At 43.9% G+C, this 27,347-nt stretch overlaps 1 protein-coding gene across 2 annotated transcripts in view; it reads left to right on the top strand.

Annotated features, from left to right (window-relative positions):
• The window catches only part of LOC126248610 (egalitarian protein homolog), a 94,392-nt gene that overhangs the window by 30,026 nt on the left and 37,019 nt on the right, over positions 1 to 27,347 (top strand). For both annotated transcript variants that reach the window (XM_049949755.1, XM_049949756.1), the window contains exons 3-4: positions 21,614 to 21,858; positions 25,276 to 25,473. In XM_049949755.1, the coding sequence (XP_049805712.1) occupies positions 21,614 to 21,858; positions 25,276 to 25,473 (443 nt within the window). The remainder of the gene's footprint in view (positions 1 to 21,613; positions 21,859 to 25,275; positions 25,474 to 27,347) is intronic.

The following is a 27,347-nucleotide window of genomic DNA, read 5'->3' as shown; positions in this document are numbered from 1 at the left end:
AGGTGAAACACTTAGAAAGTATTCTGAGGAGCAATATGTACTTCACCAGTTACATCAAAGGGTCACAGAATTGAACACTTGGTGAAGTGACACATCAGAAAAAGAAATGCCGAGTACAGCATTATTGCCATATATTGCCAGAGTGATGGACAGAATCTGCCGTATATTGTGCAAACATGGCGTAAAGACAATTTACAAAACCCACAAACCTCATGTTGGCGAAGGGAAAATGGGACCTACTTGCAGTGTCAGAAATAAACCGCATACCATATACATGTGCAAAACGCTATGTTGGAACGACTGGACAATCAATTGACACCAGGATCACTGAACGTAAGCGGCATTGCAGGTTGGGGCAGCGGAGAAATCAGCTGCAGCAGAGCATGCGCAATTTGAGACAGAACACACAGTAAAATTCACCATCACTGAAGTTTTTCCTGTAGAGAAGAGCTATCACACTTGCTTGTTCAGGGAAGCTATAGAAAAACACAAACAAGACAATAGCTTCAGTGAGAGAGAGGAAAGCCTCAAGATGAATGGCTCCCGGAGTCTTGTAGCAAGGGGAAAACTGCAACAGTAATGACCGCGTAAAAGCCCTTTGATGTTGGCATGCCATGTTCATATAATCTGTGGCTGTGAGCTCAGTTCCAGTCCACCACAGCAATGGTGGGTGAAGTTTTGACAAAGATAGCCAGTCATGCCTGCGAAACATCAGAAAAATTATTGAACAATCATCAGCCGAAGAACGTGAGACAGAAACCAACAGGAAATTTGTCAAAATTATCAAACAATCTACCATTCACAGTTGTAACACTATAGCCAGCAGCCGAACCAATGGTAAACCATAGTCATGGTCACAAATTTGTAGCTATCTGTTGCAGAGACAGCGTCTACACTACATATTCGATTGTTGAGTAATATACTGCAACACAAATTTGTCTAACATCACAGTGTTAAATCAACAGAAATTGTTCCAGAGTTGTGCTTGCGTTACTGAGTTCCCATTGTCTTTTCCTATTGGGCTTTTCCTATTGCCCTGGAAATGAGATGCCGAGCTAAATGTGCATATTGTGTGTGACAAAACATCCAACATCCCATTCCTCCAGATTCACTGGTCACGTGCGTTGTCACCAAATAGGGATAGAAAACTCTTGCGAGTGAATGAACAACAACAACAGCCAAATGAGGAATGGAGTATACTGCATTACATGGGGAGGTCGACGATTAAAAATAAAAAGAAACAAAAATAGGTTGATCAGTTGGCACAATGCAAAGGTTTCTTAGCATTTTGTTACTGAAATACATTTTGGCTATTTGTGGGGAAAAAAGAAAGAAAATTGAAGCAACTACCCATCACGAGATGAGCATGGAGCAAACATGACACTGCTTTGTGTAGTTCTCTGCCATTGCTCTGATGGCAGTTCAGGCAGACAGTTCACAATGTGAAATACAAAATGAGTTGAAATAAGCGTGGAATTACCTTCGTAGGGTCAGAACAGTAAATTTACAACCCCGATCTCATATAAATGCTATTACTATTACTTCATCAGTGTGAAAAGAGTATATTTGGAGAATTTAATAGGATCATTCTGCACCAATCCTGAAAGTGAGTGAATGATCACGCGGTGCCACTCATTGTCAGCAATATTGCCAAATCTCTACTGCACTATCAATATGAAGAACTTCATGGACAACTCGCAATGTCCTAACTGCTATTCACAGCCTACTCCAGCCAGCCCTCAGTGGACTTGCACTACTAGACACCTATCTAAGGCACAGATTCAAATCAACATTAGATTACACCATTGAAAAATACAAATGAGTTACACACTTATCCCGTTTGGCTTGTGGTAAAAGCTTATTTTGACAAAACTAAAAATGTGTGCAAAGTGACTTTGTCCAAGATGTCAAAATATTATGCACTGTTGACCTCAAACGGACTGTATTTATTACAGTCTTGTGTCATACATAACAAGAATAATACATTGATACCATGGAGTAAGAAATCAAATTTAAAAGAATTAAATGTATCACTATTGAAACAGAACAGAAGAAATAGGCAAACGTGTAGTTGTGCACTTTCATATATTTTTCTCCTCCAGATCTACCATAAGTAATGCATGCTAGCAAGCTTTCTCAGTACTTCCATAATTTTTCCCATCTTGTTTGATACCAAGATATGAACAAAATACAGATTTGTGTTGTTGACACTTGCTTCGAATCTCTTCAGAGTGTCTCTCAACTTTTTTTTGTGGTTTAACTTGATATTTGCTAAGCAGACAACTATGGCTATTGCTGCGAGGTTGCTAGGAGACATATGACACGGAGGAACAAAATTTGTCACTTACTTGTGACAGTTAGCAGCTCAATTAAATTATTAGCTAAAGGAAGTGGTAAGATACAGCTTTTCCAGCAAACTGGAACAGATTTTGAAAGCAGCAACCATTTTATAAAGTGAGCACTTCACAAATATGTGGGCAAGGCATTGCTGCAGTTAATACTCTCATTGCCCTAATTTTAGCTCAGGTAGATAGCTTGAAACATGAAAGGTGGGAACAGGGGTAATTTATGCGGGAAACAACCTTGTTGGACTCAAGGAAGTTTACTTTACTAAATAACTCATAAGTGGGTATTATTCAATAAATTTCATTAAGATGACAATAAAAAGTCAAGCAACTTTAGCAGGGTAAATCAGTCCCACACCCGCAAATAACAATAACAGAGTTGCCAAACAAAGCCAACGACGTTGCAAAGTTCTCACTACAGTAGTGGCAAGAAGAATGCATTTTTGTAGCTGGAATCCTACATAATCCTACTGCTGCTGAAACAGAATGTGAAATTGATGCACTTTCAAGCTGCACTGAAGGTGAGCTAGGGACCTGCAGTGAAGCCTTCTCCCCCACTGCCGTTTGCCTGTTTCGACAAGACTACAGAAAAGTGGGATAATTAGCTACACTGGCGTCTGCTGATTGATCGACAGGAGCTCTGTCATATTGGATGATATCTTGCAGCAGGCATTGATGAAAACAACCTGCTTTCCCAGAAAAGCAGGTCAGTGCAGACGGGATGGCCCAAGCACTCCCCATTGGGAGCAGATTCAGTGTGGCCCACGTTTCTCATACAGTGTGTCGGACGCACCGTCCAGGGGTTGTCATGCTTGTGACAGAGACTCGGAGCTGTCCAGTGGTTGTCCCATAGACCTGAGTCCTCACATACTCTAGATGCTGCATGCATTGCACTGGGATATGTCTTGGATGAAGGCTATGGCACAGCATAATTTCTACTGTCCAGCGATCGGTTGCAATATTGAAGATCTTGTGCGACCTGTGCACAGGACCAGGCTGTGCCACTACAGAGTTATTTCCCCTGTCCAGTCACAGAGCACCCTTGGGCCTACTGCCAGCAAATCTCGTGCTCTCTCCAGTCCAGTCTTGTGACGGAGGTAGCAACAGAAGCCTGGCCATTTGTGGCCCTACCTTGCCTTTTCATGGGGAGGGATTTAGAATCCCTTCCAGTGGACACTGGTATGGGTGCAGACGAACTAGTGTGGGACACCCGGCTATGCGGTGTCAGCCACACTTCTCACCTGTAAATTGACCCACACATTGAGTTTGTTTTCCTCTTATGTGGTCCAGTTTCCTTGCTTCCAATGTAGGGTCTGGGACCTTCGGCAGTGACTTAGCAGTGTAGATAGGAGGTCACATTAGTCTTTTTCTGGTAACACGTTGTTGCACACCCTCTCACTAGTAGGCTCTGCAGATCACACCTAACACAGTTAAACAGCAACAGCCACAACACACACAGTAACTGCCCTGTATACACAAATAGCAGGTGTTGGTGGTGGCACTGCGAAGCTTCCTGGAGGTGTTAACTCCAGGACCTGCCGTGGCTGGCTGCTATGGGCTGGCCTCAAACACTCTTAATCATTCCTTCAGTGGAGCTGACTTTGTAACACCCAGTGTGTATCACAGATGAGGCCAGAGAGATTGCTAACAAGAGCAAAAGTTCTGGTTTGAAAAGTACTGTAATGAATTATTAGATTTTATTTATTCTCTTGTGGAAATAGTGGTTCTTGCATGAATTTGTGCAGCTGCTCACTGAATAACATGCAATTATTGTCTACTGTGAAGTGGGGGTTGTGCAAATGCTTCTGTTGCATGCCTTGTTTGCCTGTGTAGAAGATAATGATCTAACATCAGGCAGCAAGCTGAAAGGATGAAGTAAGATGTGTTGAGAACAAGTTATTGATTAGGAAGAATTCTTCACTTTCTTTTCTTACATCTTCATTTGCGTACATAGCCTGTTAGAAAATGGTAGTGTTGTAACTTAAGGTAATGCATTAATGATGGTGAAAGTATAGGCCAAATGAGCTATTCATTGAATGTGGTGATTATGCTTGTGGTGTCTTGAAATAAGATAGAAACACTGATTGTGAATAAGAAATTTCATTCATGAATGGTTTAGTGTCATATCAATGATAATACAGTATTTAATATTTTTGATGGTTCTCATATCTGAGATTTGGTAATTGACAGAATATGTGGGGAAGATGCAGCCATTGGTTATCACTAAGAACTGTGATATATCTACCTTAAATTATTTGATAAAACTGTGTTGTTTGATGTAGTAATGCGTATACTATTTAATATTACGTTATACTTTTACAGCTAACCACAAGACATCAAAAGCAAGACCCTTTTAGGTCTGAGTAAAAATTGCTGGATTTTTTTCCCTGGATCTTTTTATACATGTGATTTGCATTGGGGCTGCCTGGATGTTTGCATCTGGGGTCACATTATTGAGAAGTACAAGAATCAGAGTATTCCCTTCTTCTGAACAAATAGGAAGTAAATGTGCCAGAAGACAGTAACAGCATTGCTCACTATGACATGTCTTAATTTTAATTGTCCGCTTTTACATAAATGTAACTCTTTAATAAATTGGCGTTAACTTCTTATCCCACTTGACTTTTAATTAAGAGTTCTAGTCTGTGTTATTAAGACTGATCTTCAGCTATGGAGCTGCTGATTGTGTATTATAACCATCTCATGCCCAGAGATGGTCTGTGGCAAATGGTATTGCCTATGGACATTTCCTTCGGAAGAAGTCTGTTTAGTTTAAGTTCGCATGCGTAGCATTCTTGTACTTTTTGTTAATGGCCTAACTTTTTATTCTGTTGTTTTTCTTGCTATTTTCTGTTTATAAGGGGATTGCTTTTGGTCTCTTGTATGTTTGTGGGAGTTCTGGGTAGTTCCTTAGACCTTTTATCAATTTGTTTTCGGGTTTACTTGCGGTGTCATAGAATGTGACCGCAAATTTACTTTCAGCATCTTCATCTTCATATCCGCGGCCTCATGCATGTCGGTCATGGGAAATCACATAGGAATGTGTAATGCCCATGTTAGTGCCCTATTTTGGATTCTTTTGCAGCCTCCCCATATAGGTTTTGGTTGCATAGCCCCAGACAGGACAGGCATGCCCGTTGTTGCCACTAAAATGCTGTTTGCATTTAGGAGGGAATATAGCTCATTTAGTCTGGCAGTAGCTTTTCTTTTGAGGTCATTGATGTGGGCCCTCCAGGTTAGGCGTTGATCTAATGTAACTCCTAAGTACTTTGCTATCCCTCTCCATGGTATATCACGTCTGTGGAGTCTGAGTTGGATATTCTCTCGTCTCCTGTGAACAGGGGAGTGTTTGCCTTTTCTTTGTGTGAGCATCAGTGCCTGGGTGTTTTCAATATTGATTGCACAATTTCTTGTCCCAAGTTTCGGTTTTGTTTAACAGGTTTTGAAGCCTGTTGGTGAAGATTGTCCTGTTGCTACTGGTGGCAAAAAATGCTGTATCACCAGCATACTGGGCTGTTTGAGTCTGTGGGGCAGTTGTGTTGGCAGTGACAGGTTGTACATACTGGGCCAAGTACCGACACCTGTGGTACTCCTCCTTATATGTTGCACTTTGATGACTTTGTGGTGTTCATTTTAACGCAGAAAGTGTGATTTGCTAGCTAGCTCTTCAGCAGTTTAACAACCTGTCCAGGGAACCCTAGTGTGTATAATTTGTACATTAAACCGGTGTGCCACACACTATCGAAAGCCGTGGCTACGTGTAGCAGCACTAGGTCACAGTGGCTTTGACCACTCTCAAGCTGTTGTAGGGCCGGGTGTCTGTTGCAAAATCCAAACTGGAATTTGGGAAGGATATCTTCTCTGTGTATTTACAGTTCTATGTGGGCCATTAGGAGGCGCTCATATCGGTGGTTCTGGGCAAAGATTGGGTCTTCCAGGGTTAGCGATTGCTACAACTTTCGCATGTTTCCACTCCTTTGGGAATTTTTGTGTTAACGTGATTCATTTAACATTTCGGTGAGTTTTTCTATCTCTAGCGGGGGCAGGTGTTTAAGCAGTTCATTGGTGAGGAGGCCGTGGCCTGGGCAGTGACTTTATGACCTTGGCTACCTCCTCTGCTGAGAAGGCAGGTATGTCGTCAGCGACGTCATCTTCCACTGCGAAAAATGCAGCCAGCTGCTGCCTGACAATTCTTTCGTGTTCTTGGTCCTGTGCCTCTGCTAAGGTGAATTTCTTCTTGAATACATTGGTGAGTGTGTTGGCTTTATCTCGGGCTCTGAACACTAGTCCTCTCTCGCCGTGCAGAGGTGGCATCCTAGCGTGTATTTTAGTGAACTGCTTGGTGGCTTGTTATAGTCTGTTATCCTGCACTTTGAGAGCTGTGAGGAGGTTTGACCATTGCTGGTTTGTGCTCAGTGAGCGACAACTTTAGCTCTCTTTGTAGCCTGTTGTGCAACCTCCTGGTGTTCAGATTTTGCATCAGTTTCCATTTCTTCGCAATCCTTTATTTGTGCCTAATCTGGGCAAGCGGCTGGGGTGGCAATTGCTGTATGTAGAAGGGGGGTGGGGGTGGAGGAAGGTCAGGTGTAGCATCCTTTGCTGCTTGCTGGATAGTGTCGGTGAAACTTCTCAGGGTGTGTTCTGTGTCTTCCGTCAGGAGCAGGGTGTTTGTGATTTCTGCTGTTACGTTTTCTTGAACTGTTCCCAGTTGGTGTGTTTGTGTGCTATTGAGCGCTGGGTGGGTGGTCGCCAGTCGCCCACGTCTATTTTAGAGATGACGGGATTGTGATCGGACGACATTTTATTCGGTGAATAATTCCTCTGGACGACACACACGTAAGTGGTGGATGTGCACGATGCGCCTCAGTTTTTGGCCAGCCATGTTTGTTCTTCTGGAATTCCAGTCAGAATGCTTCGAGTTGAGTTGAGTTGAGTTGTGTTCTCAGTGTAGCTACATATAGGGGGTTTTTCTCACTAGACCCATAGCGATGTACTGACTGTATGTTGTATTCATTAGCTGTGATTGCCGCCTTGATGACTGTAGGGTCTGTTCGTGTGGGGAAGCCCCTGAATACTACTTTCAATGACCTTTGTGCTCCTATGGCAAAGGTGTAGTGTGGTATCTTGTTCTGCTTGAGCACGGCCTTAATGGAGTTTTAGTGATCCATTGTTCGCACTGTAAGTTTTACAAAATTGTTGAGGCTTTCGTGGCCACTTGTTGACGAACTGCCTATTGGCTTCTGTCTCGGGTTCTTCGGCCGACGTTCATCTAATGATTTTTCTGACGTTTCGCCAGCACGAGTGGCTGGCATTGTCAAAGCTTCACCCTCCATTGCCGGTGGTGAACTGAAGCCGAGCTCACGGGCGCAGACTATATGTACCTGGCGCGCCAACGTCCGAGGGCTTCTCCGCGGTCATTTCCGGTGCGGTTCTCCTCTTGCTACCTGCGACGGTCGTTCGCTGCAGTACGGGAAGCCAGGATCCGTTGACCTTAAGGCTTTCCTCTTTCTTGTTCAAACTGTTCGCGTGTTTTTGTATTTCTACAGCTTCTCTGAACAAGCGCGTGTGATAGTGGTTCTCTACAGCCAGAACTTCCGTGTCGGCGAATTTTATTACGTGGTCGGTCTCATTCAGTGCGTGTTCTGCCACGGCCGATTTCTCCACCTGCCCCAACCTGCAATGTCGCTTATGCTCCTTGATCCTGGTGTTAATGGATCGTCCAGTCATCCCGACATAAACTTTTCCGCATGTGCATGGTATGCGGTATATTCCCGACATTGAAAGTGGGTCTCTTTTCTCCTTCGCCGATCTAAGACACTCTTTGATCTTCCTTGTCGGTTTGAAGATCGTCTTTACGCCATGTTTGCGCAATATACGGCCGATTCTGTCCGTCACTCTGGGAATGTATGGCAGAAAGGCCGTACCCGACATTTCTTTTTCTGGTTCCTTACTTCGCCGAGTGTTTGGCTCAGTTACACTTCTAATATAATTTGTGGAGTACCCATTGCTCCTCAGGACTGTTTCCAGGTGTTGCATTTCTCGTTTGAGGTGTTGCGGCTCACATATTCGTCCTGCTCTCGTTACGAGCGTACTAATCATGCCCCTTTTCTGGCTCGGGTGGTGGTTTGACAGTTTGTGCAGGTATCTGTCCGTGTGAGTCGGTTTTCGATACACGCTGTGTCCCAGGTTTTCGCCGTCCCTTGTGACCAGCACATCTAGAAATGGCAGTTTCTTGTCCTTTTCTACTTCCATGGTAAATGTTATGTTGGCATGGAGGCTGTTCAAGTGTCTTAGGAAGTCACCGAGCTGTTCTTCACCATGGCTCCACACCACGAAAGTATCATCGACGTACCTGTACCACACCTTAGGTTTGCAAGTGGCCGAGTCCAGTGCCTGTGCTTCGAATTGTTCCATGAAGAAGTTGGCCACCACTGGACTGAGAGGACTACCCATGGCGACGCCTTCCAGCTGTTCGTAGAAGTCGCCATTCCACGTGAAATAGCTCGTGGTGAGACATGCATGGAAGAGCTTTCTGATGTCTAGCGGGAAAATGGAACTGATGTGCTCCAGAGCGTCACTGAGTGGCACTTTCTACGAACAGCTGGAAGGCGTCGCCATGGGTAGTCCTCTCAGTCCAGTGGTGGCCTACTTCTTCATGGAACAATTCGAAGCACAGGCACTGGACTCGGCCACTTGCAAACCTAAGGTGTGGTACAGGTACGTCGATGATACTTTCGTGGTGTGGAGCCATGGTGAAGAACAGCTCGGTGACTTCCTAAGACACTTGAACAGCCTCCATGCCAACATAACATTTACCATGGAAGTAGAAAAGGACAAGAAACTGCCATTTCTAGATGTGCTGGTCACAAGGGACGGCGAAAACCTGGGACACAGCGTGTATCGAAAACCGACTCACACGGACCGATACCTGCACAAACTGTCAAACCACCACCCGAGCCAGAAAAGGGGCATGATTAGTACGCTCGTAACGAGAGCAGGACGAATATGTGAGCCGCAACACCTCAAACGAGAAATGCAACACCTGGAAACAGTCCTGAGGAGCAATGGGTACTCCACAAATTATATTAGAAGTGTAACTGAGCCAAACACTCGGCGAAGTAAGGAACCAGAAAAAGAAATGTCGGGTACGGCCTTTCTGCCATACATTCCCAGAGTGACGGACAGAATCGGCCGTATATTGCGCAAACATGGCGTAAAGACGATCTTCAAACCGACAAGGAAGATCAAAGAGTGTCTTAGATCGGCGAAGGAGAAAAGAGACCCACTTTCAATGTCGGGAATATACCGCATACCATGCACATGCGGAAAAGTTTATGTCGGGATGACTGGACGATCCATTAACACCAGGATCAAGGAGCATAAGCGACATTGCAGGTTGGGGCAGGTGGAGAAATCGGCCGTGGCAGAACACGCACTGAATGAGACCGACCACGTAATAAAATTCGCCGACACGGAAGTTCTGGCTGTAGAGAACCACTATCACACGCGCTTGTTCAGAGAAGCTGTAGAAATACAAAAACACGCGAACAGTTTGAACAAGAAAGAGGAAAGCCTTAAGGTCAACGGATCCTGGCTTCCCGTACTGCAGCGAACGACCGTCGCAGGTAGCAAGAGGAGAACCGCACCGGAAATGACCGCGGAGAAGCCCTCGGACGTTGGCGCGCCAGGTACATATAGTCTGCGCCCGCGAGCTCGGCTCCAGTTCACCACCGGCAATGGAGGGTGAAGCTTTGACAATGCCAGCCACTCGTGCTGGCGAAACGTCAGAAAAATCATTAGATGAACGTCGGCCGAAGAACCCGAGACAGAAGCCAATAGGCAGTTTGTCACTGTAAGTTTTATTTTATCTCCACCAGCTGATTTTGCGTGGAATCTATCTTCTCCCAATGAGTTCCTTATCAAATCGTACATTTGTTTGTATGTATTTGGGAACGTCGCCACTATTGGCGGGAGTTTTAGGTTTTTTGCCTGCTGGTTAGCTTTTTTTTTTTTTTTTTTTTTTTTGTGGTTTTAGGGCGCACAACGTCAACGGTCATTAGCGCCAGACTACGTTAGGAATGCACCGCGAGTCACAAGTTTAAAACAGCAACGAAACGGAAAACACGATGAAAGACATACTGACAGGCATAGGATTAAAAAAGAAAACAGCATAATCAATGTCCTTTGAGAGGGTTGTCAAATTGATAAAATGAAGAATGCGAGCAGCTGCTCGTGGGTCATCCGCTAAAATGGCTTCTACAGTACATGGCAGGCCAAGATCGAGACGCAGGGTGTGAAAATCCGGACACGACGTTAAAATGTGGCGGACCGTCAGCAATTGCCCACATGGGCAGAACGGCGCCGGCGCAGCCGTCAGCAGATGGCGATGGCTGAACCGGCAGTGGCCAATTCGCAACCGGGCCAAAACTATCTCCTCCCGCCGAGAAGCGCGTGAGGACGTCGTCCAAGCCACGGGAAGAGCTTTCAAGGCCTGAAGCTTGTTGTCTGGAAGTGCAGCCTAATCGGCATGCCACAGCGATACAATGCGCCGACAAATTACCCTGCTACAATCTGACGAAGGGACACAACAAGAAGCTGTCCGAGGCTGGAGGACCGCAGCCTTGGCCGCGGCATCTGCAGCTTCATTCCCAGGGATACCGACATGGCCAGGAACCCACATAAAGCTAACCGGAGAACCGACGTCCACCAGCTGCTGAAGAGAGCGTTGGATCCGGTGCACGAAAGGGTGAACCGGGTACGGATCACCGAGGCTCTGGATAGCGCTCAGGGAATCGGAGCAGATGACATATGCAGAATGTCGGTGGCGGCAGATGTAAAGGACAGCCTGGTAGAGGGCAAAGAGCTCAGCTGTGAAGACCGAACAATGGCCATGGAGCCGATATTGGAAACTTTGTGCCCCGACAATAAAAGAACACCCAACCCCGTCATTGGTCTTAGAGCCATCTGTATAAATGAAGGTCATATTAATGAACTTCGAACGAAGTTCGACAAAACGGGAGTGGTAGACTGAACCGGGGGTAACCTCCTTCGGGAGCGAGCAGAGGTCAAGGTGGACGCGAACCTGAGCCTGGAGCCAAGGTGGCGTGTGGCTCTCGCCCACTCGAAAGGTGGCAGGGAGTGAAAAATTAAGGTGTTGAAGGAGGCGACGAAAGCGAACTCCAGGGGGTAGCAGGGCGGAGACATACAACCCGTATTTACTGTCGAGAGAGTCATCAAAAAAGGAACGATAAGACGGGCGGTCGGGCATTGCCAGTAGCCGACAGGCATACCGACAAAGCAGTATATCGCGCCGGTAGGTGAGTGGCAACTCACCAGCGTCAGCATGAAGACTCTCGACGGGACTAGTATAAAACGCTCCGATTGCAAGTCGTAAACCCCGATGTTGTATGGAGTTGAGGCGGCGTAAGATGTATGGCCGTGCAGAGGAGTATACGAAGCTCCCATAATCCAGCTTGGAGCGGACGATCGACCGATATAGGTGAAGTAGGACGGTTCGATCCGCTCCCCACGACATACCACTGAGAACACGGAGAACATTGAGAGAACGGGTACAACGGGCAGCCAAATAAGACACATGTGGAGACCAACTAAGTTTCCTGTCAAATGTAAGACCTAAAAATTTTGTTGTCTCCACGAATGGGAGAGCAACGGGACCGAGTCGTAAGGACGGTGGGAGAAACTCTTTGTAGCGCCAGAAGTTAATACAGACCGTCTTCTCGGCAGAAAAACGGAAGCCATTGGCGACACTCCAGGAGTAAAGACGGTCAAGAGAACGCTGAAGACAGCGCTCCAGGAAACACGTACGCTGCGCGCTGCAATAGATGGTAAAATCGTCCACGAAAAGGGAGCCTGATACATCAGCTGGGAGGCAATCCATTATTGGATTGATCGCTATGGCGAAGAGAGCGACGCTCAAAATTGAGCCCTGTGGCACCCCATTCTCCTGGCGAAAGGTGTCTGACAGGACAGAACCCACACGTACCCTGAACTGTCGATCCATTAAAAAGGAACGAATAAAAAGAGGGAGGCGACCGCGAAGGCCCCATGTACGCATGGTGCGGAGAATGCCCGCCCTCCAACAGGTGTCATAAGCCTTCTCCAAATCAAAGAACACAGCCGCGGTCGGGCGCTTCCGCAAGAAGTTATTCATAATGAAGGTCGACAAGGTAACCAGATGGTCAACAGCAGACCGGCGCCTACGAAATCCACATTGTACATTGGTAAGGAGGCGTCGAGACTCGAGCAGCCAAACCAATCGAGAGTTAACCATTCGCTCCATCACTTTACAGACACAGCTGGTAAGCGAGATGGGTCGATAACTGGAAGCCAAGTGCTTGTCCTTCCCCGGCTTAGGAATCGGGACAACAATAGACTCGCGCCAGCATGGGGGAACATGTCCCTCAATCCAGATGCGATTGTAAGTACGAAGAAGAAAACCTTTACCCGCAGGAGAAAGGTTCTTCAGCATCTGAATATGAATAGAATCAGGCCCTGGAGCGGAGGACTGTGATCGGCCAAGTGCGTTTTCGAGTTCCCGCATGGTGAATGGGGCATTATAACTTTCACGATTCGAGGAGCAGAAGTTAGGTGGCCTAGCCTCCTCTGCCTGTTTGCGGGGGAGGAAGGCAGGGTGGTAATGAGCGGAGCTCGAAACCTCTGCGAAAAAGCGGCCGAAGGCATTGGAGACAGCCTCAGGGTCCACAAGGACGTCATTCGCGACCATCAAGCCAGAAACTGGTGAGTGGACCTTAGTGCCAGATAGCCAGCGCAGGCTACCCCAGACAACAGAAGAAGGAGTAAAACTGTTGAAGGTGCTTGTGAAAGCAGCCCAGCTGGCTTTCTTGCTTTCTTTAATAATACGACGACACTGTGCACGTAATCGTTTATAATTGATACAATTCGCCACTGTAGGGTGGCGTTTAAAGGTGCGTAAAGCACGTCGACGAGCACGTAAAGCGTCTCTACATGCTGCGGTCCACCAGGGGACCGGTATGCGACGTGGAGAAGAAGTAGGGTGAGGGATGGAATATTCAGCAGCAGTGAGAATGACTTCCGTGAGGTGTGCGACCTGACTATCGCAGCTTGGGAATGTTTGATCCTGAAAGGTCGCCCTGGAAGAGAAGAGCCCCCAGTCTGCTTTGGAGATGTTCCAACTAGATGAGCACGGAGAGGGGGCATGCTGCAGGAGATGGATGACACACGGGAAGTGGTCGCTCGAATATGTATCAGAAAGTGCATACCACTCGAACCGGCGTGCAAGTTGGGGAGTACATATAGAGAGATCTAAATGGGAATAGGTGTGAGATGTGTCCGAAAGGAAAGTAGGGGCGCCAGTATTGAGGCAGACAAGATTGAGCTGGTTGAAAAGGTCTGCTAACAGGGAGCCCCTCGGGCAGGATGCTGGAGAGCCCCAAAGGGGATGGTGGGCATTGAAGTCTCCAGTTAACAAAAATGGTGCAGGTAGCTGAGCAATAATTTGCATCATGTCTGCCCTGGTAATGGCAGACGACGATGGAGTGTAAACGGTACAAATGGAAAATGTAAAAGTGGGGAGAGTAATTCGGATGGCAACTGCCTGCAGGCCGGTGTGCAACGTGATGGGATCGTAGTAAATATCATCCCGGACCAGCAACATAACCCCTCCATGAGCTGGGATACCTACCACAGGGGGTAGGTCAAAACGCACAGAGGTGTAGTGTGCCAAGGCAATTTGATCGCATGGGCGTAGCTTCGTTTCCTGGAGGGCTACGACGAGGAGACGGTGCAAGCGGAGCAGCAACTTCAAGTCCTCTCGGTTGGAGCGAATGCTGCGAATATTCCAGTGAATAAGTGCCATCGTAAGAAGAAAAGGAAGTTGAAAGAAGGGGTCACCTCGAAGGCCGCTGAGGGCCTGGCTTCGAGCGAGCACTACCGCCGCTATCAGTAGGCGGACAGTCATCGTCCATTGGGTCTATAGGTTCATCGGCCATCTTGGGAAGATGGCCGGGAGGGGGAGCTTCCTCCGCCGGTGAACGGCCAGATGTTCGGCTACCAGCGGTGCGGCCAGGCGAAACGGATGACGGCCTGGGGCGGCAACCGCTGGGTGGCGCAGGAGAAGAAATGCGCCGTGGCGGAGAAGGAGAACTGTGCTTCCTATTAGCCTTCTTGGAAGGTCGTTTGGTGGAAGTACTGGTCGAAGGCTGGGAGGTCGAGGTACGTAGGAAGTCTGCACGGGACGGTTCCTTCTTGAAGGCCCGTGCATCTGACTTCTGGGTCTTCGTCTTAGCAGAAGCTGATGAAGGGGCTGGTGTCTGTGGGGTGATGGGACGAAGAGGAGACGTCGACCGCGCGATCTTAGCACTGGCCGAACGGACGACCGTGGTGCTGAAGGTCAGATCGCATGTCTGGGTTGCCACCTCCCTGGTAGTCCGAGGAGAGGCGAGGACAGTACTGTATTTCCCCGCTGGGAGCAGCGTGGGCTTCCTACTAGCCAATAGCTTGCGAGCAGCCGAGGTGGACACTTTCTCTTTGACCCGAATTTCTTGGATACAGCGTTCTTCCTTATAGACAGGACAGTCGCGGGAGGATGCGGCATGGTCACCCTGACAGTTCACACAACGAGGAGACGGAGGTGGACAGTCACCCTCATGGGCATCCCTGCCACAAGTGACACATTTAGACTGGCGAGTGTGATTGAAACGCTGACACTGGTAGCAGCGCGTAGGTGTCGGGACATAGGGGCGAACAGAAATAACCTCGTAGCCCGCTTTGATGCGCGATGGCAGCTGAACACTATCGAAGGTCAAGAAAAGTGTCCGGGTCGGTACAAGGTCAGTGTTGACCTTTTTCATGACGCTATGGACAGCCGTCACGCCCTGCTCAGCGAGGAAAGATTGAATCTCCTCGTCAGTCAAGCCGTCGAGGGATCTAGTATAGACCACACCACGAGACGAATTCAAAGTTCGGTGAGCCTCCACCCGGACAGGGAATGTGTACAGGAGTGTGGCCCGAAGCAGTTTTTGTGCCTGAAAGGCGCTCTCAGTTTCGAGTAATAAGGTACCGTTACGCAACCTGGTACAAGATTTGACAGATCCGGCTATGGCATCGACGCCCTTCTGGATAACGAAAGGGTTGACAGAGGAAAAATCCTTTCCGTCCTCAGATCGAGAAACGATGAGGAACTGTGGGGCAGGCGGTAGTACTTTTGTCACTGGTAGCTGGTCACGTTTCCGTTTTTGGGCAGAAGTCGAGAGAGATGGAGTGAAATCCATTGCGGAGGAATCCCCCATGATTGCCAGCGTCTCCGATGGCGCGCTCCTTCCTTGTGGGGACCCTCTCAGAGGGCACTCCCGCCTTAGGTGAATGTTTACACCTCAGGTCACACCTCCCGAGAAACAGATGGAGGGACCAATCGGCATGGTCAGAGGGTATCGGCTCAGGCAATCACCCCTCCCCGGGCCTGGCCTTTACCAGGGGGTACGCGCGTGCCTTACATGTCTACCCAGGGCGGGGAATTACGCGTTACCCCGTCACCGGCTACGCGTGCGAACGCGTGGGTCGGCCTTCAGGCGCGCACAGGGAGGAAGGAAGAAGAGGAAGAAGGAGAGAGAGAGGGAGAGAGAGGACAGTGTCTCAAACGCCGAGGCGGAGACCAGAGAAGGCAAGGAGAAGAAGGCAAGGAGAAGAAGGCAATGAGAAGGCAAGGAGATTATGCAGGGGAAAGAGTAAGGAAGACAGTGAGGTGGAGAAGAGCAAAGAAAGGAACCAACCAAAGGAAGGAAGAAACGAGAAGTGAAAAAGCAAAATGACCGCAAATAGAGGTCGTGGAACCGTCTGTCTCCGGACGCAGGCGCAAACCACCCCCTTGAGGGGGAGGGACTCCCTTTAGTCACCTCTTACGACAGGCAGGAATACCTCGGGCCTATTCTTACCCCGGACCCGCAGGGGGGGGGTTAGCTGTTTGTTGTTGTGTGGGTTTTGCTGTTTCTGCCCCATCTGCGAGCACAGCAAATGTATTTTCGTTGGTGGTTGCATCAAGCGGCGGCGTTGGAGCTATGACGAGGGCCGTTTTCCGCACAATTTGAAACTCTCCACTTCCATCTGACTCTCTTCTGGGAGCGGGGGGCGCTTGGACTCTGTGTGTTGGTCGCCTGTGCTTCGTGGTTCAGGGCTTTGCGGTGAATCTGTGTTTGGGGTTTCGTGTGTGATGTCTGTGTTTTCGCAGTCTTTCACAATGTCGCTTGGGCCTATAAATGGCATCCCTGTTTCATTGTTTGGGCCTCTACTACTACTGGTGCCTGGTATGGAATCAGTTGAGGCAGTTTCTGGCAGGCTTTGCACTGTGAATGGAGGAAACAGACAGAGAATGTCGGCCCCCTTGCCGCCTCTGGACATGCACTTGGGAGACTTTATTTTTATTTTATTTTATTTATTTATTTATTTATGTTTTGTCTTTTGGCGTTTTTGGGAGTATTTTTCTCTCTACCTTGCACTTGCCTCACTTTTTCCCTGCACTTTTCTGTTCGCGTAACTCTAGCCATTAACTTTCTCTCTTCTATTGGGTCTAAGTGAGGGAGAACATTCTGAATGATGGGACTGCTCAGAATGGAGCCTAAACCTCACACGTCCCTACACTGCACGGTGTAGCTAGTCCCAATGGATTTTGTCACTCCGATTTCTACCCTGTCATCTATGTCCGTACTAGAAAACGAAGGCAAAGTCAAGTGCTGCCAAAGAGTGTCGGGCATCACCTTTGTTGGCACTGTTATACATATTCAGTGCTGCACTGACCCTATCGCTTGCCGCACACGGGTATCTGCCCAGTAACCAGGCTCTGGCATGTAAACACCCTACACCTCGAGGGGGGGGGGGGGGGGCAGATGGAATGGTTTAGTGTCGCTGCATCATAGTTCAATAGGCTGTGTACTTCATGGACTTGATCAGCACTAAGATCTTCATCTAATGTGTCCTTTGTTGGATATTATTGAAAGGAGAGAGTAGAAATATATTTGATGGAATACCTATCCAAGTTGACATTTCTGAAACAGCAAAAAATCTGATCACCCATAACACCTGTATAATAAGCTCATATGATCAAGCCTTTCCCATTAAACACTGTTTGAGAAGGATTAATAGAGTGAAATCACATTATCAACAATGTCCATTTAAATGCAGAGCTTGCATAAACACTAACCTGCACAATCATAGTGGAATAATATTCAATATTATTGTCAGTAAAACATTACTGCACATTATTCTGAGTAAACAAATACAGAAAACTGCAAAAACTCCATCAGTATAGTGGAAATACGATCTAATGATCTGGCTATGGCAAAACTTAATTACGTGTGCTGTGATCTTTTAGTGCCAGGTGGAAAGACAAACAAGAAAATCACATAGTGTAGTTCAGATGGAACCAGTGCAAAAGACTCAGCTCCAGTGTAAGGAAATAGAACCAAAATCTGCAAAATTGTGTTAGCAAGAGTGGAGAGTTCTGTTAAAATAAATAGCATAACAGTCACAGCAAGGGTTTTTACAGAATGTTCTTTGTGGGCATATTTTAAGTTTGTGTTCTTCCTCCAATCATTTATAATAGCAGTAATTATGGGTAAGTGTGAATTCCACCTTCATTTTAGACTTACTAAATTTAAAAATATCCAGGACACCAAAAAATTGTTTTCAGGCATGCATTTGATTAGTTTTCAAACAACTAAAATTTTAAATCACAGGTCGTGTCATCTCTCATAATGGATACCCACTGCTGCTCAGTTTTACAGTTTTGAGATTTGTTTTCATGACAAACAAGTATTTGAAGCAGGATTCGTTTCCATTCTGTAGGCACTCAAGGAAATAAAGTTCAGTCAGGAGCATCTTCTCCATCCACTCCTGCTGTGGGAGTATCATTTAGGAAGTTCAACAGAAGCAGTCAGTAAATAAAATTTTCTGAATCATCTTAAGCACTGTCTTTTGTACTGCCAGAAGAGAATGTCTTTCTCATCATTAATGGGCCACTAGGGAATCAGGGAAATAGCGATAAGTGATATAATAATATTTCAACAACCAAAAGGGTTTGTAGTTAAAGATCAGTCATCTCAAACCATTAGCTTTGTACTGATTGTGTTGTCATCTGCACTTGAAACATGATTACCATCACCGGTAATATTGTGATTACCATCACTGTTGAAATAGTAATGTTTACATTTCTCAGACCTCCACATTTACTTTTGAAGAGTTGAACTCCTGTAAGTCTGCACATTTATACTCAGGCATCTGTTATATGAATGGGAGAGGATTTCTCTTACTTGTTCTAGTTCCATTCATAGATGCTGTATGGGAAGAATGACAGCCATTAAACTTCACAGCATGTATGTGTGCACTTGTATTCATGAACATTTTGTTCATTTGGTGGAAGTACTATATTATAAAAATAACCTCTGAAATCTGGGTTTCAGAATTTTAAGAACAGAAATCACACATCACTTTTTTGAACTTTTCATTCGTCCAGTCACAATGAACTGATTCAGACCAGGATCAAAGAGCAGCACTTCATGACTGTCAAGTTAGTTCTTTTGTAGAGAAGCTACATCTCCCCAAAATCCTTCCATAGAGTGTGTGTTTCCCCTGTAATATAAATGTGACTGTTACAGTTTGCATTTCAATCACACACATTCTTAAACATCATAGCAGATTACCATTGTTTAACACGTTAATGCCACGTGGCCATCACCGATTCCAGCAAAGCCTCATGCTTTAATCCATGTGCTTCCTGGCGGTCACAGTAGAGCATCACGTCTGATGCTGTGACCTGGAGCTGAAACATCTGTCACCTTGTGTGTTAAAGATGCTGCATTTGTAATATGTGCACAGTACTTCAAATTGTCTTATGTTTCACCTAGTGCAGCGCGTATGCAAATCTTCCTGGCTATCACAACTATTGAAGGGTCATGTCTCTGTGAATATCACCATTGTCTGCAAACAATTTTACAAACCTCATGATACTATTAATTTAGTCTTATCTATACTGTGACTAACAGTATCACACTTACTGAGGCATCATTGTTTTCTTCAGACAGCTTCCATCAACTTTGCAGCAAATTCTTGATCCAGTCTTGTTTGTCTCGATGTTGTATAACCACATAACTTTTTCATTAACATTTCTTTAAAACTGTGTGTCAAAATAGAGGTTTGCAGCTGTTAAGACCCTGGACTTGTATTCAAGGAGAAAGCACTCTGATTTGCATTTAGCTATCCCAATCAGTTTTTTGTGAGTTCCATAAAACACTATGTGAATATTTTATTTTATTTGGCAAATCCATCACTTTCTTCTTTCCTCTTCTTTGTCTATCTCAGCAAGTCCTGTCTGATGACTATAGCATTTGACAAGGCATTAATTTTAACCTATGTTGAACAGTCTTACAATCCTTTCTTCTTTCCTTCCTTCCTTCCTGAACTTAACAGAAGCTCTCAGCAAATCAAGAATCATGCTAGCAACTTCACTAGTCTCATTTCTAGGCTTCAGGACCTTGTGAATAAAGAGTGTCAGCTGAATATTACACAATCATTGCTCTAAAAGACATGTTGATTCCAACAGAGAAACTGTTTGGACTCATGGATATTCTCCATATTTGAGCATAATGTGTTTTCTAGGATTTGTACTGTGAATTAACATCTGTTACTCTATAGGTACCCTGTTCTGCAGATCACTCTTGTTTGATATCAGAGGGTCTTATTTTCTCATTCAAGTTGAAAAGAATGCATCAATGTTGGTATGAACAATGATGTAGCTTCCTTCTTTTGGTTCTCAAATTTTTTTCCATGCAAATGTCAGACCATTTCTTTAATGGGTGTCAGAGGCAAAGACTCTATACTCAGTAAATATTCAGTCTTTAATGTTCAAACTGTCAGACAAATTGAAAGTTCAAAGACAGTTAAAGGAAGGGTAGGAAATTGCACATCGAATAATTTTGTGCGGACAACTGGGGTGCATTTGACTTCCAAACAACTCTTCCCTGTTTTATTACAGTGATACTTTATTCTGTAGGACTACAGTTTTGTACAGCTATTTATACAGGCATTTAATAATGTAATAATGTAAACTCATTTTAGGAGCTTGTTTTCTGACTTGTCTCGCGCAGTGAAGCTGCCTCTTATTGCTTTTATATAGTAACATCTCTTACGAGCATTCCTAGTTATTACACCTGTGATGTAGTGTTGAGCTGACCTACCTAATCATACCTTACGAACTCAACATAGGGGACCTTTTAGTAACAGCAAAAAAAGTGCAAGGGAAAGTTATGTAGGCTAATAGACACATCACTGGAAGAACTTCACTTCCTGATAGGGATGGGAGAGCATTAAATAAGTTTATTACTGCTAATAGGAAGACCACTGCCACAAAAGCCTCCGCAAACCTAAAAATGCATCTAGAGAAAACAATATCGAGTAAAATAGTACACTAAGAACTGCATGAACAAGACATTAATGACAGACTTGTTGCTGAACCTCTTGTAAACCAGATGATTGCAAAGTAGAGGTTTCATTTGAGCAATAAAACCAGAACCTGGGCTATTATAGGTGCCACATCATTTTAATTTGCACTTTCATATTATTTCATCCAGTCTGTGTTCCTGGTACCTGATGTCATAAAGAAAACAAAATGTTTGGTTGAAACTAGTTGTTGAGATGAAACAAAACCTTTTTGGTTACTGCAGCAACCATCTGTAAAGTGAAAAGATCTGTTACTGTTTCTGACCTCACATTTATATCAGATAGGAATGGACATATTTTGAGGATGAGCATCAAAATTCAAAACCTGAAATGGTCGGGTAAAACAGCATAGTAATTGTGATTACATAAACCGGTCTCTTGTCACGTTTATTTGGTGGTAATTTCATGTATTACAATCGTGCAGTCTCAACATATATGAAAATAGTCACCGTTCTACCGTGCAGTGAAGTTTGGGTATTAGCTACTGGCAATAAAATATGTACCGTGCATTATGTCTTGAAATGACCTACTAAATTCCTGTGAAAGGTGATCCAACAGTGGATGATATTTGAAGTAGAAGAAAATGCTTAGTTAACTTTGTGACTGAAGAATTTAATTTGTGAGTTTATGTTTACGGATTTTGTTACTTGCATGCTACACATAATTCTGATTTTTTTTCACTATATTTGTTTTCTTTAGCTGCAGAATGCAGGTTTACTATACCATGTCTAATAACGTTGTTGTATTGGATCAACCACATACTACTTTCTTCTACTGTGCAGGCCGCACATGCAGTGTTGCAGCTCCAAGAATTGGGAAAACCAGTTTACAAGGTGCAGAATGTTAGTCTGAATGCTCTATGCGAGAAGTACGATGCTCCATCCAACCCTCTGAAGGAGCAGCTGAAGAATGTATACCGGCGAGATCAGCGCTACTGGGCACGGAGGCCACTCTCACGTGATATGTTGCTGTATGCTGCTGCAGATGTGCTCTCTCTTGTGCCTACGATCTACCAGGCAATGTCCAAGTTAGTTCCGCTCGTCTTTGATAACAATTATTGAGCGGCATGCATTTCTTAATTGTATATGAACATCAGCAATAGTAACAGTTATTACCTTGCATGTCATTGATGTCAGTATTACTATTTACATTTTATTACTTTGTTATAATTATTACAATAAAAAAAATTCTGGTTATAACAGGGACACTTTCACTCCTAAGGTATGACAAATGAAAAAGTGTCTAGTGCTTAAGTGGAACATTTTAGTTGTATCTATGAGGCTAAGCGAGTAGCATTGCATGGACATGAAAGTGATTCAGTTTGATTGTAGCACTCACATACTAGTCATTTAATAATGAGTAACTACTCGGCATGGCCATGTAGATATTCTGGTATTATCAGGTATGAACTACAAATATGTGGAGTACGAGTTACCGTTGCTGCTGTACAACTTGCTGCAGCAGGATTAACAATCATTGCTAAGGTCGTATAAAGCATCAGGCACTGTCTTGCCCAGTGCCACATGTTTGATATGTCTCTGAAGGTTGGACAGAGCAAACCAGTGTAGAAGATTTATTTTGTCCTCAGGAAATGTTAACAAGCATTGTCCTCCTGAAAAAAAAGGGAAAAGCCAGGATGGAATGTAACAATATTATGAAAAGGATAGTTGCTACTCAACTTACAGCAGAGATTCTGAGTTGCAGATAGGTACAACAAAAAATGGTTTGATTTTGCCCGACATTTTTTCTTTCATCCCCTAACAGTGCTATTTTACTTTGTTACTATTTTCTAATGGATTACCATACTCAGTGTCCATCTTACTTTCTCTTCTTCCCTGTGTTTCTCTTGTCACCTTACAAATCGCAGTGCACACTCTACTTACGAACCACACTGTATCAACCATCTTGGCCGCCCAAAGCAGACTGCTACAAGACCATGTTGATTGTTGGTGCAGCATTCATGTCACACATCGCTCCCGCCAAATCCTATACCTTCAAATTAATCACTCTTCCTGCATCACTCTTGCATATTCTAGTGTGTTATTTCCCGTACCTTTCCGGTGCCTCACGATTTTTTATCTCAGGCTACGAACACCTCCCACCCCCCACTGATTCTCATCTATTCCTGTTTGTACCTACTAACTTCACCTAATCTAGTCACACTACCATCTCCCTTATTCACACTTATCCACCAGAACAATCTTGTTATTTATTTTTTTCCTTGATGTCATTGTGTCTTCACACCAATTTCAGTTGGTTTTCGCCTTTTGCTATCAGCATACTCCCTTGAATTTCTTGTTGTTTCCCTTTACTTCATCTGTTTCATCCTTTTGTGATTTTTCCCACATGTTTGGGTGTATTTTTGCAATTTTTTAAAATGTAATTCTACATTATTTACATATTTTTATGCATTTTTATTCCCCAATGTATGTTTCTATGGTTGGTTGGAAGTAAAGAGATTGCAAAGAAGTTTTTAGTATTTGAGGTAACAGAAACCTCACACTTCTTACTTTGCTTTGCATTGTGCCAGCAGCTGTAGGTTCTGAGTGGGAGATTCAGAAAGAAGCTTAAGGTGGTGTATTAACAGGTTGACTGCTGCATGCTAAGTGATGCATGCCGAGTGCATGGTGTTAGGCATAAAGCTTTACTGTGGCTACCACCGGCCACACAGCAGTCAACATGCTAATGGTCCATACATTTTGGTGCTAAAAAAAAGTTGCTCTTGTGACAATACCACCACATCCCTTCACTTTAACAGCCTCCCTCTCAACACCTCTTGAGACCACTGTCATTGTCCGGAGAACATTGAAAAGGAATACAAGACTGTAAATATACTGCAACATTACTCATTTTTCACGTGATCATAGGGGACAATATAGTTGCAGTCTGCAGTGCCATTGACAGCCTAGTCACATACTGATGATCCTTCTGAGTGCCTCTTAGTGTTTGAAGGTTGCTCTTGTAAGGCATGTTTGTTATGGTTGTGATTTCTTCATTTCTGATGCAGTCAAATATTGAGACTCCAGCACTGTCTGGAGTAATTTGTTTCCATATATAGCAATTTATTTTCTTTCATTCTTTATCAAAATTTTGATCCATATATACATGTACTTTCTAATATTGCTTTGTGTATAGTTTTATTTGTGTATTTTAATTCAAAAGGATTAAGTTTAATGGTCAAATACTTTTTGGTAACAGCATCTCAGTATGCGGTTGTAGATATCAGTTTTATTGTAATCGACCAACTGCAGTCAATAAGTCCTCATATGCTCACATGTTTGCATTATGTACTACAAAATCTCATAAAAGCATGTGCTGTGCAAACTGTCCTCGCACCATATTCACAAAACCAAGCCATAGCCTCAGGAAAGTGATCCATGCTTTTGGAAGAACAATGTTTGATGCAACAACCACGTTGTGCCTATGTCATACATAAAGGACCTCCAAAAATCTGTAGATGTACTGAGAAAAGGGTAAATGTAATTTGTTGATGAGGTGATGTTAAATAGATGTGGGAGAAATGCTGGAACAAAACTCCTTTGTGGACAGCACTGTATTATACATTTAGACAAACTTAAGACATTTTAAAACTAAAATGTTTCTCCATAAGCAGCAGTCATGCAAGAAAAATTAATGAATTATAAAATTATAAAAAGAAATGTTGCAACTCACCATATACCGGAGATGCTCACACACACACACACACACACACACACACACACACACACACACACACACGACTGCAGCCTCTGGCAGCTGAAGCCACAGTGGCTGCAGAGAGAGAGAGAGAGAGAGAGAGAGAGAGAGAGAGAGAGAGAGAGAGAGTGTGTGTGTGTGTGTGTTTTCGACGAAGGTCTTGTATGCCTAAAGCCTGAAATGTGACAGTCTTTTTGTTGTGCCTATCTGTGACTCAGCATGTCCCCTTTATGGTGAGTAGCAACTTTCCTTTTCATAATATTGTTACATTCCATTCTAGATGTTCCATTGTTTGAATTATAAAATTGTAATTCAGAAGCAGTCATACTTCCACGACTTTAAAGATTATCTGTTCACCAATCTTAAGAGATATTGTAATATAGAAACTGCATCTACAAAATAATTCAAATTATTGTGATAGTACTGCAAAGGCAAGTAATTTCCTCTTGTGAAGCAGTTTAGTGTATTTTCTATGCCAAATTCACGTAACATAACTGCAACTTCCATATTAATACTTCTTTGTTGAAAAAGATTATTTGTGTGTATCCATTAACCAGGAAACCTCTTATTTATATATAGTACATAACAGCAGCAATTTTAGTTCAGTATAAAATGCAGTATGATTCAAAATAATTTCAAAACATTTTTAATATTCCTCAATTTTGCTGGAGTTTTGTAGACAGCTTAATTCTATCAAAAATCAGTAAATATTTCCAGTTATTTTTATACATTATTTTCTCTTTTCTAGGCTAATTAAACCAGAGTTTCAAAGCTTATTGACAGAACTTTGTGAGGAGCAGGTGTTTCTGCACATCTGTCCATCCGACGTTAAGCACCGTAAGAAGCAAAGGAAAGTTGAAACCGAAGTTGCTGAACTGAGGCTGAAGTTATCAACACTTCAGAGTAAAAATATAGTTCTTAGCAACCGAGAAATTAGGTTGTTGAGGTAAGAAAAGGAAAAAAATTACTTTGAGTTAGTCAACACACTCACACATATGGAATTTTACATATGGACTTTTACCAAGTTCCAAAACATCGGAAGAATCATTACATTGCCTATCATAAAAGGACTGTCAACATCACTTCCACATTCTTTATATGAGTATTTCACATGTAATCAGTCCATGGACTATCTTTCAGACTTTGCTTCGTAGTGGGCCACCATGCTAATTTTCAGTAATTATTGTTTGCAATCCCTTTTGTATCCAATTGCTTCACCAATTTATAACTTAATTCTGTGGCTTTTCGGTTGCCAGGAAGTCTCTTCAGGACTTTACACTTAAATGTTATAATATAATAATTCAGCATTTGAAACACTTTTTCCAAACCACTGCAGCTGACTGCACTAGCTACACTTCTGTGTGCCACTATGTACATGATTGATGAAGTCAGTTGTGCCCGTCTGTTTTATACCTATGAAGTAGGAACAAAAAGTGATGGAATTTTGTAATTTCCAGCGTTCTTTAAGTCTGAATCATACAGTTTTTTTGTTGTGCTGGCAAACATGTCTGACAAGTATCTGTATAGTGTTAGGTGACAAAACCCTAAGTATTGTATTTACCCGCATATAAAACCCTGACTATTAAGATGACCTTTTTAAGTGGTTCCTTGAGAAAAATTAATTTTTAATATATTGTGACTAATCAAAATTACATACAGTTTTATTGACATTAAGTATGTGCCTAAAACACTAGCAGTATACTCATTTTAAACTTAGGCCAATTAGTAATGTCTACATTTTGATAATACAAGAAAAATAAATAAAAAAGAATAGTTTAGTTTAATTTTTATCCTCTTTACCTTTTTTTGTCCACCCCTCATGGTCTTGCGGTAGCGTTCTCGCTTCCCGAGCACGGGGTCCCGGGCTCGATTCCCGGCGGGGTCATGGATTTTTCCTGCCTCGAGATGACTGGGTGTGGTTGTGTCGTCTTCATCATCATCATTCATCCCCATTACGGTTGGAGGAAGGCAACGGCAAACCACCTCCATTAGGACCTTGCCTAGTAAGGCGGTGCGGGTTTCCCGCATCGTTCCCCTACGCTCTGTAAAGAAGCATGGGACTTCATTTCCATTTTTTTTTTTACCTTTTTTTGCTTATCTGTGGTATCACCATTTTTAACCACCAACACCACCACACTAATAGCACAGTTGTGAAATTTGTATCTCAATTGTAACCAATACTCTGCTGTTTCTTCCAAGTGTGTTGCAATATTGAAGGCTGTGGTTACAGTAGAATCTGATAACTCAGCTGGTGGTTTTTTTCTTTTTTTTTCTTTTTTTTTTTACAAATACATTTCAGATTTCCTTTCTAAACTGATGTAAGAATGTTAATGTTTTTGCTTCCAAACATATCATCAGCTCCTGCCCTTTCATTGACTGTGCAGAACCAGCAGCTGACACACCCCCTTTCATTCCTGTCCTACCTCAAGGCGAGCATCATCAACATTGTTACAAGAAACACCTAAGTATGCCATTGGTCCTTATCCAGACTTTTACCATCTCCTGCAGGAATTTGTACCATTGTTGTGTATGTGTTCAATTTTAAAAGTCAATTCCCAGCATTCATCCTACTTCTCAGCCAAATCAGTACGACTGTTCTCCTTCCAACCCTTCGATAATGCTGTGCTTGAGCAACTGTGGTGCAGGTCATATGGAAGAACACCAACTAATACATAAATAAGAAATCATTGTTCAGAAAAATTCTCAAACCTTCACTCATCCTGCGATCTCTTGACATGTGTTCGTAGTATCTCCAGGACAGGTCTTGCCACTGTAATTTATTTTCACGATTACAGTTGCACTCTATTTAATACAATTTAT

The sequence above is a fragment of the Schistocerca nitens genome, chromosome 3 (assembly GCF_023898315.1).
Source record: "Schistocerca nitens isolate TAMUIC-IGC-003100 chromosome 3, iqSchNite1.1, whole genome shotgun sequence".
Classification (NCBI taxonomy): Eukaryota; Metazoa; Arthropoda; class Insecta; order Orthoptera; family Acrididae; genus Schistocerca; species Schistocerca nitens.
Note: the sequence above shows the minus strand (reverse complement) of the source record. Positions and strands in the feature narration are given on the sequence as shown.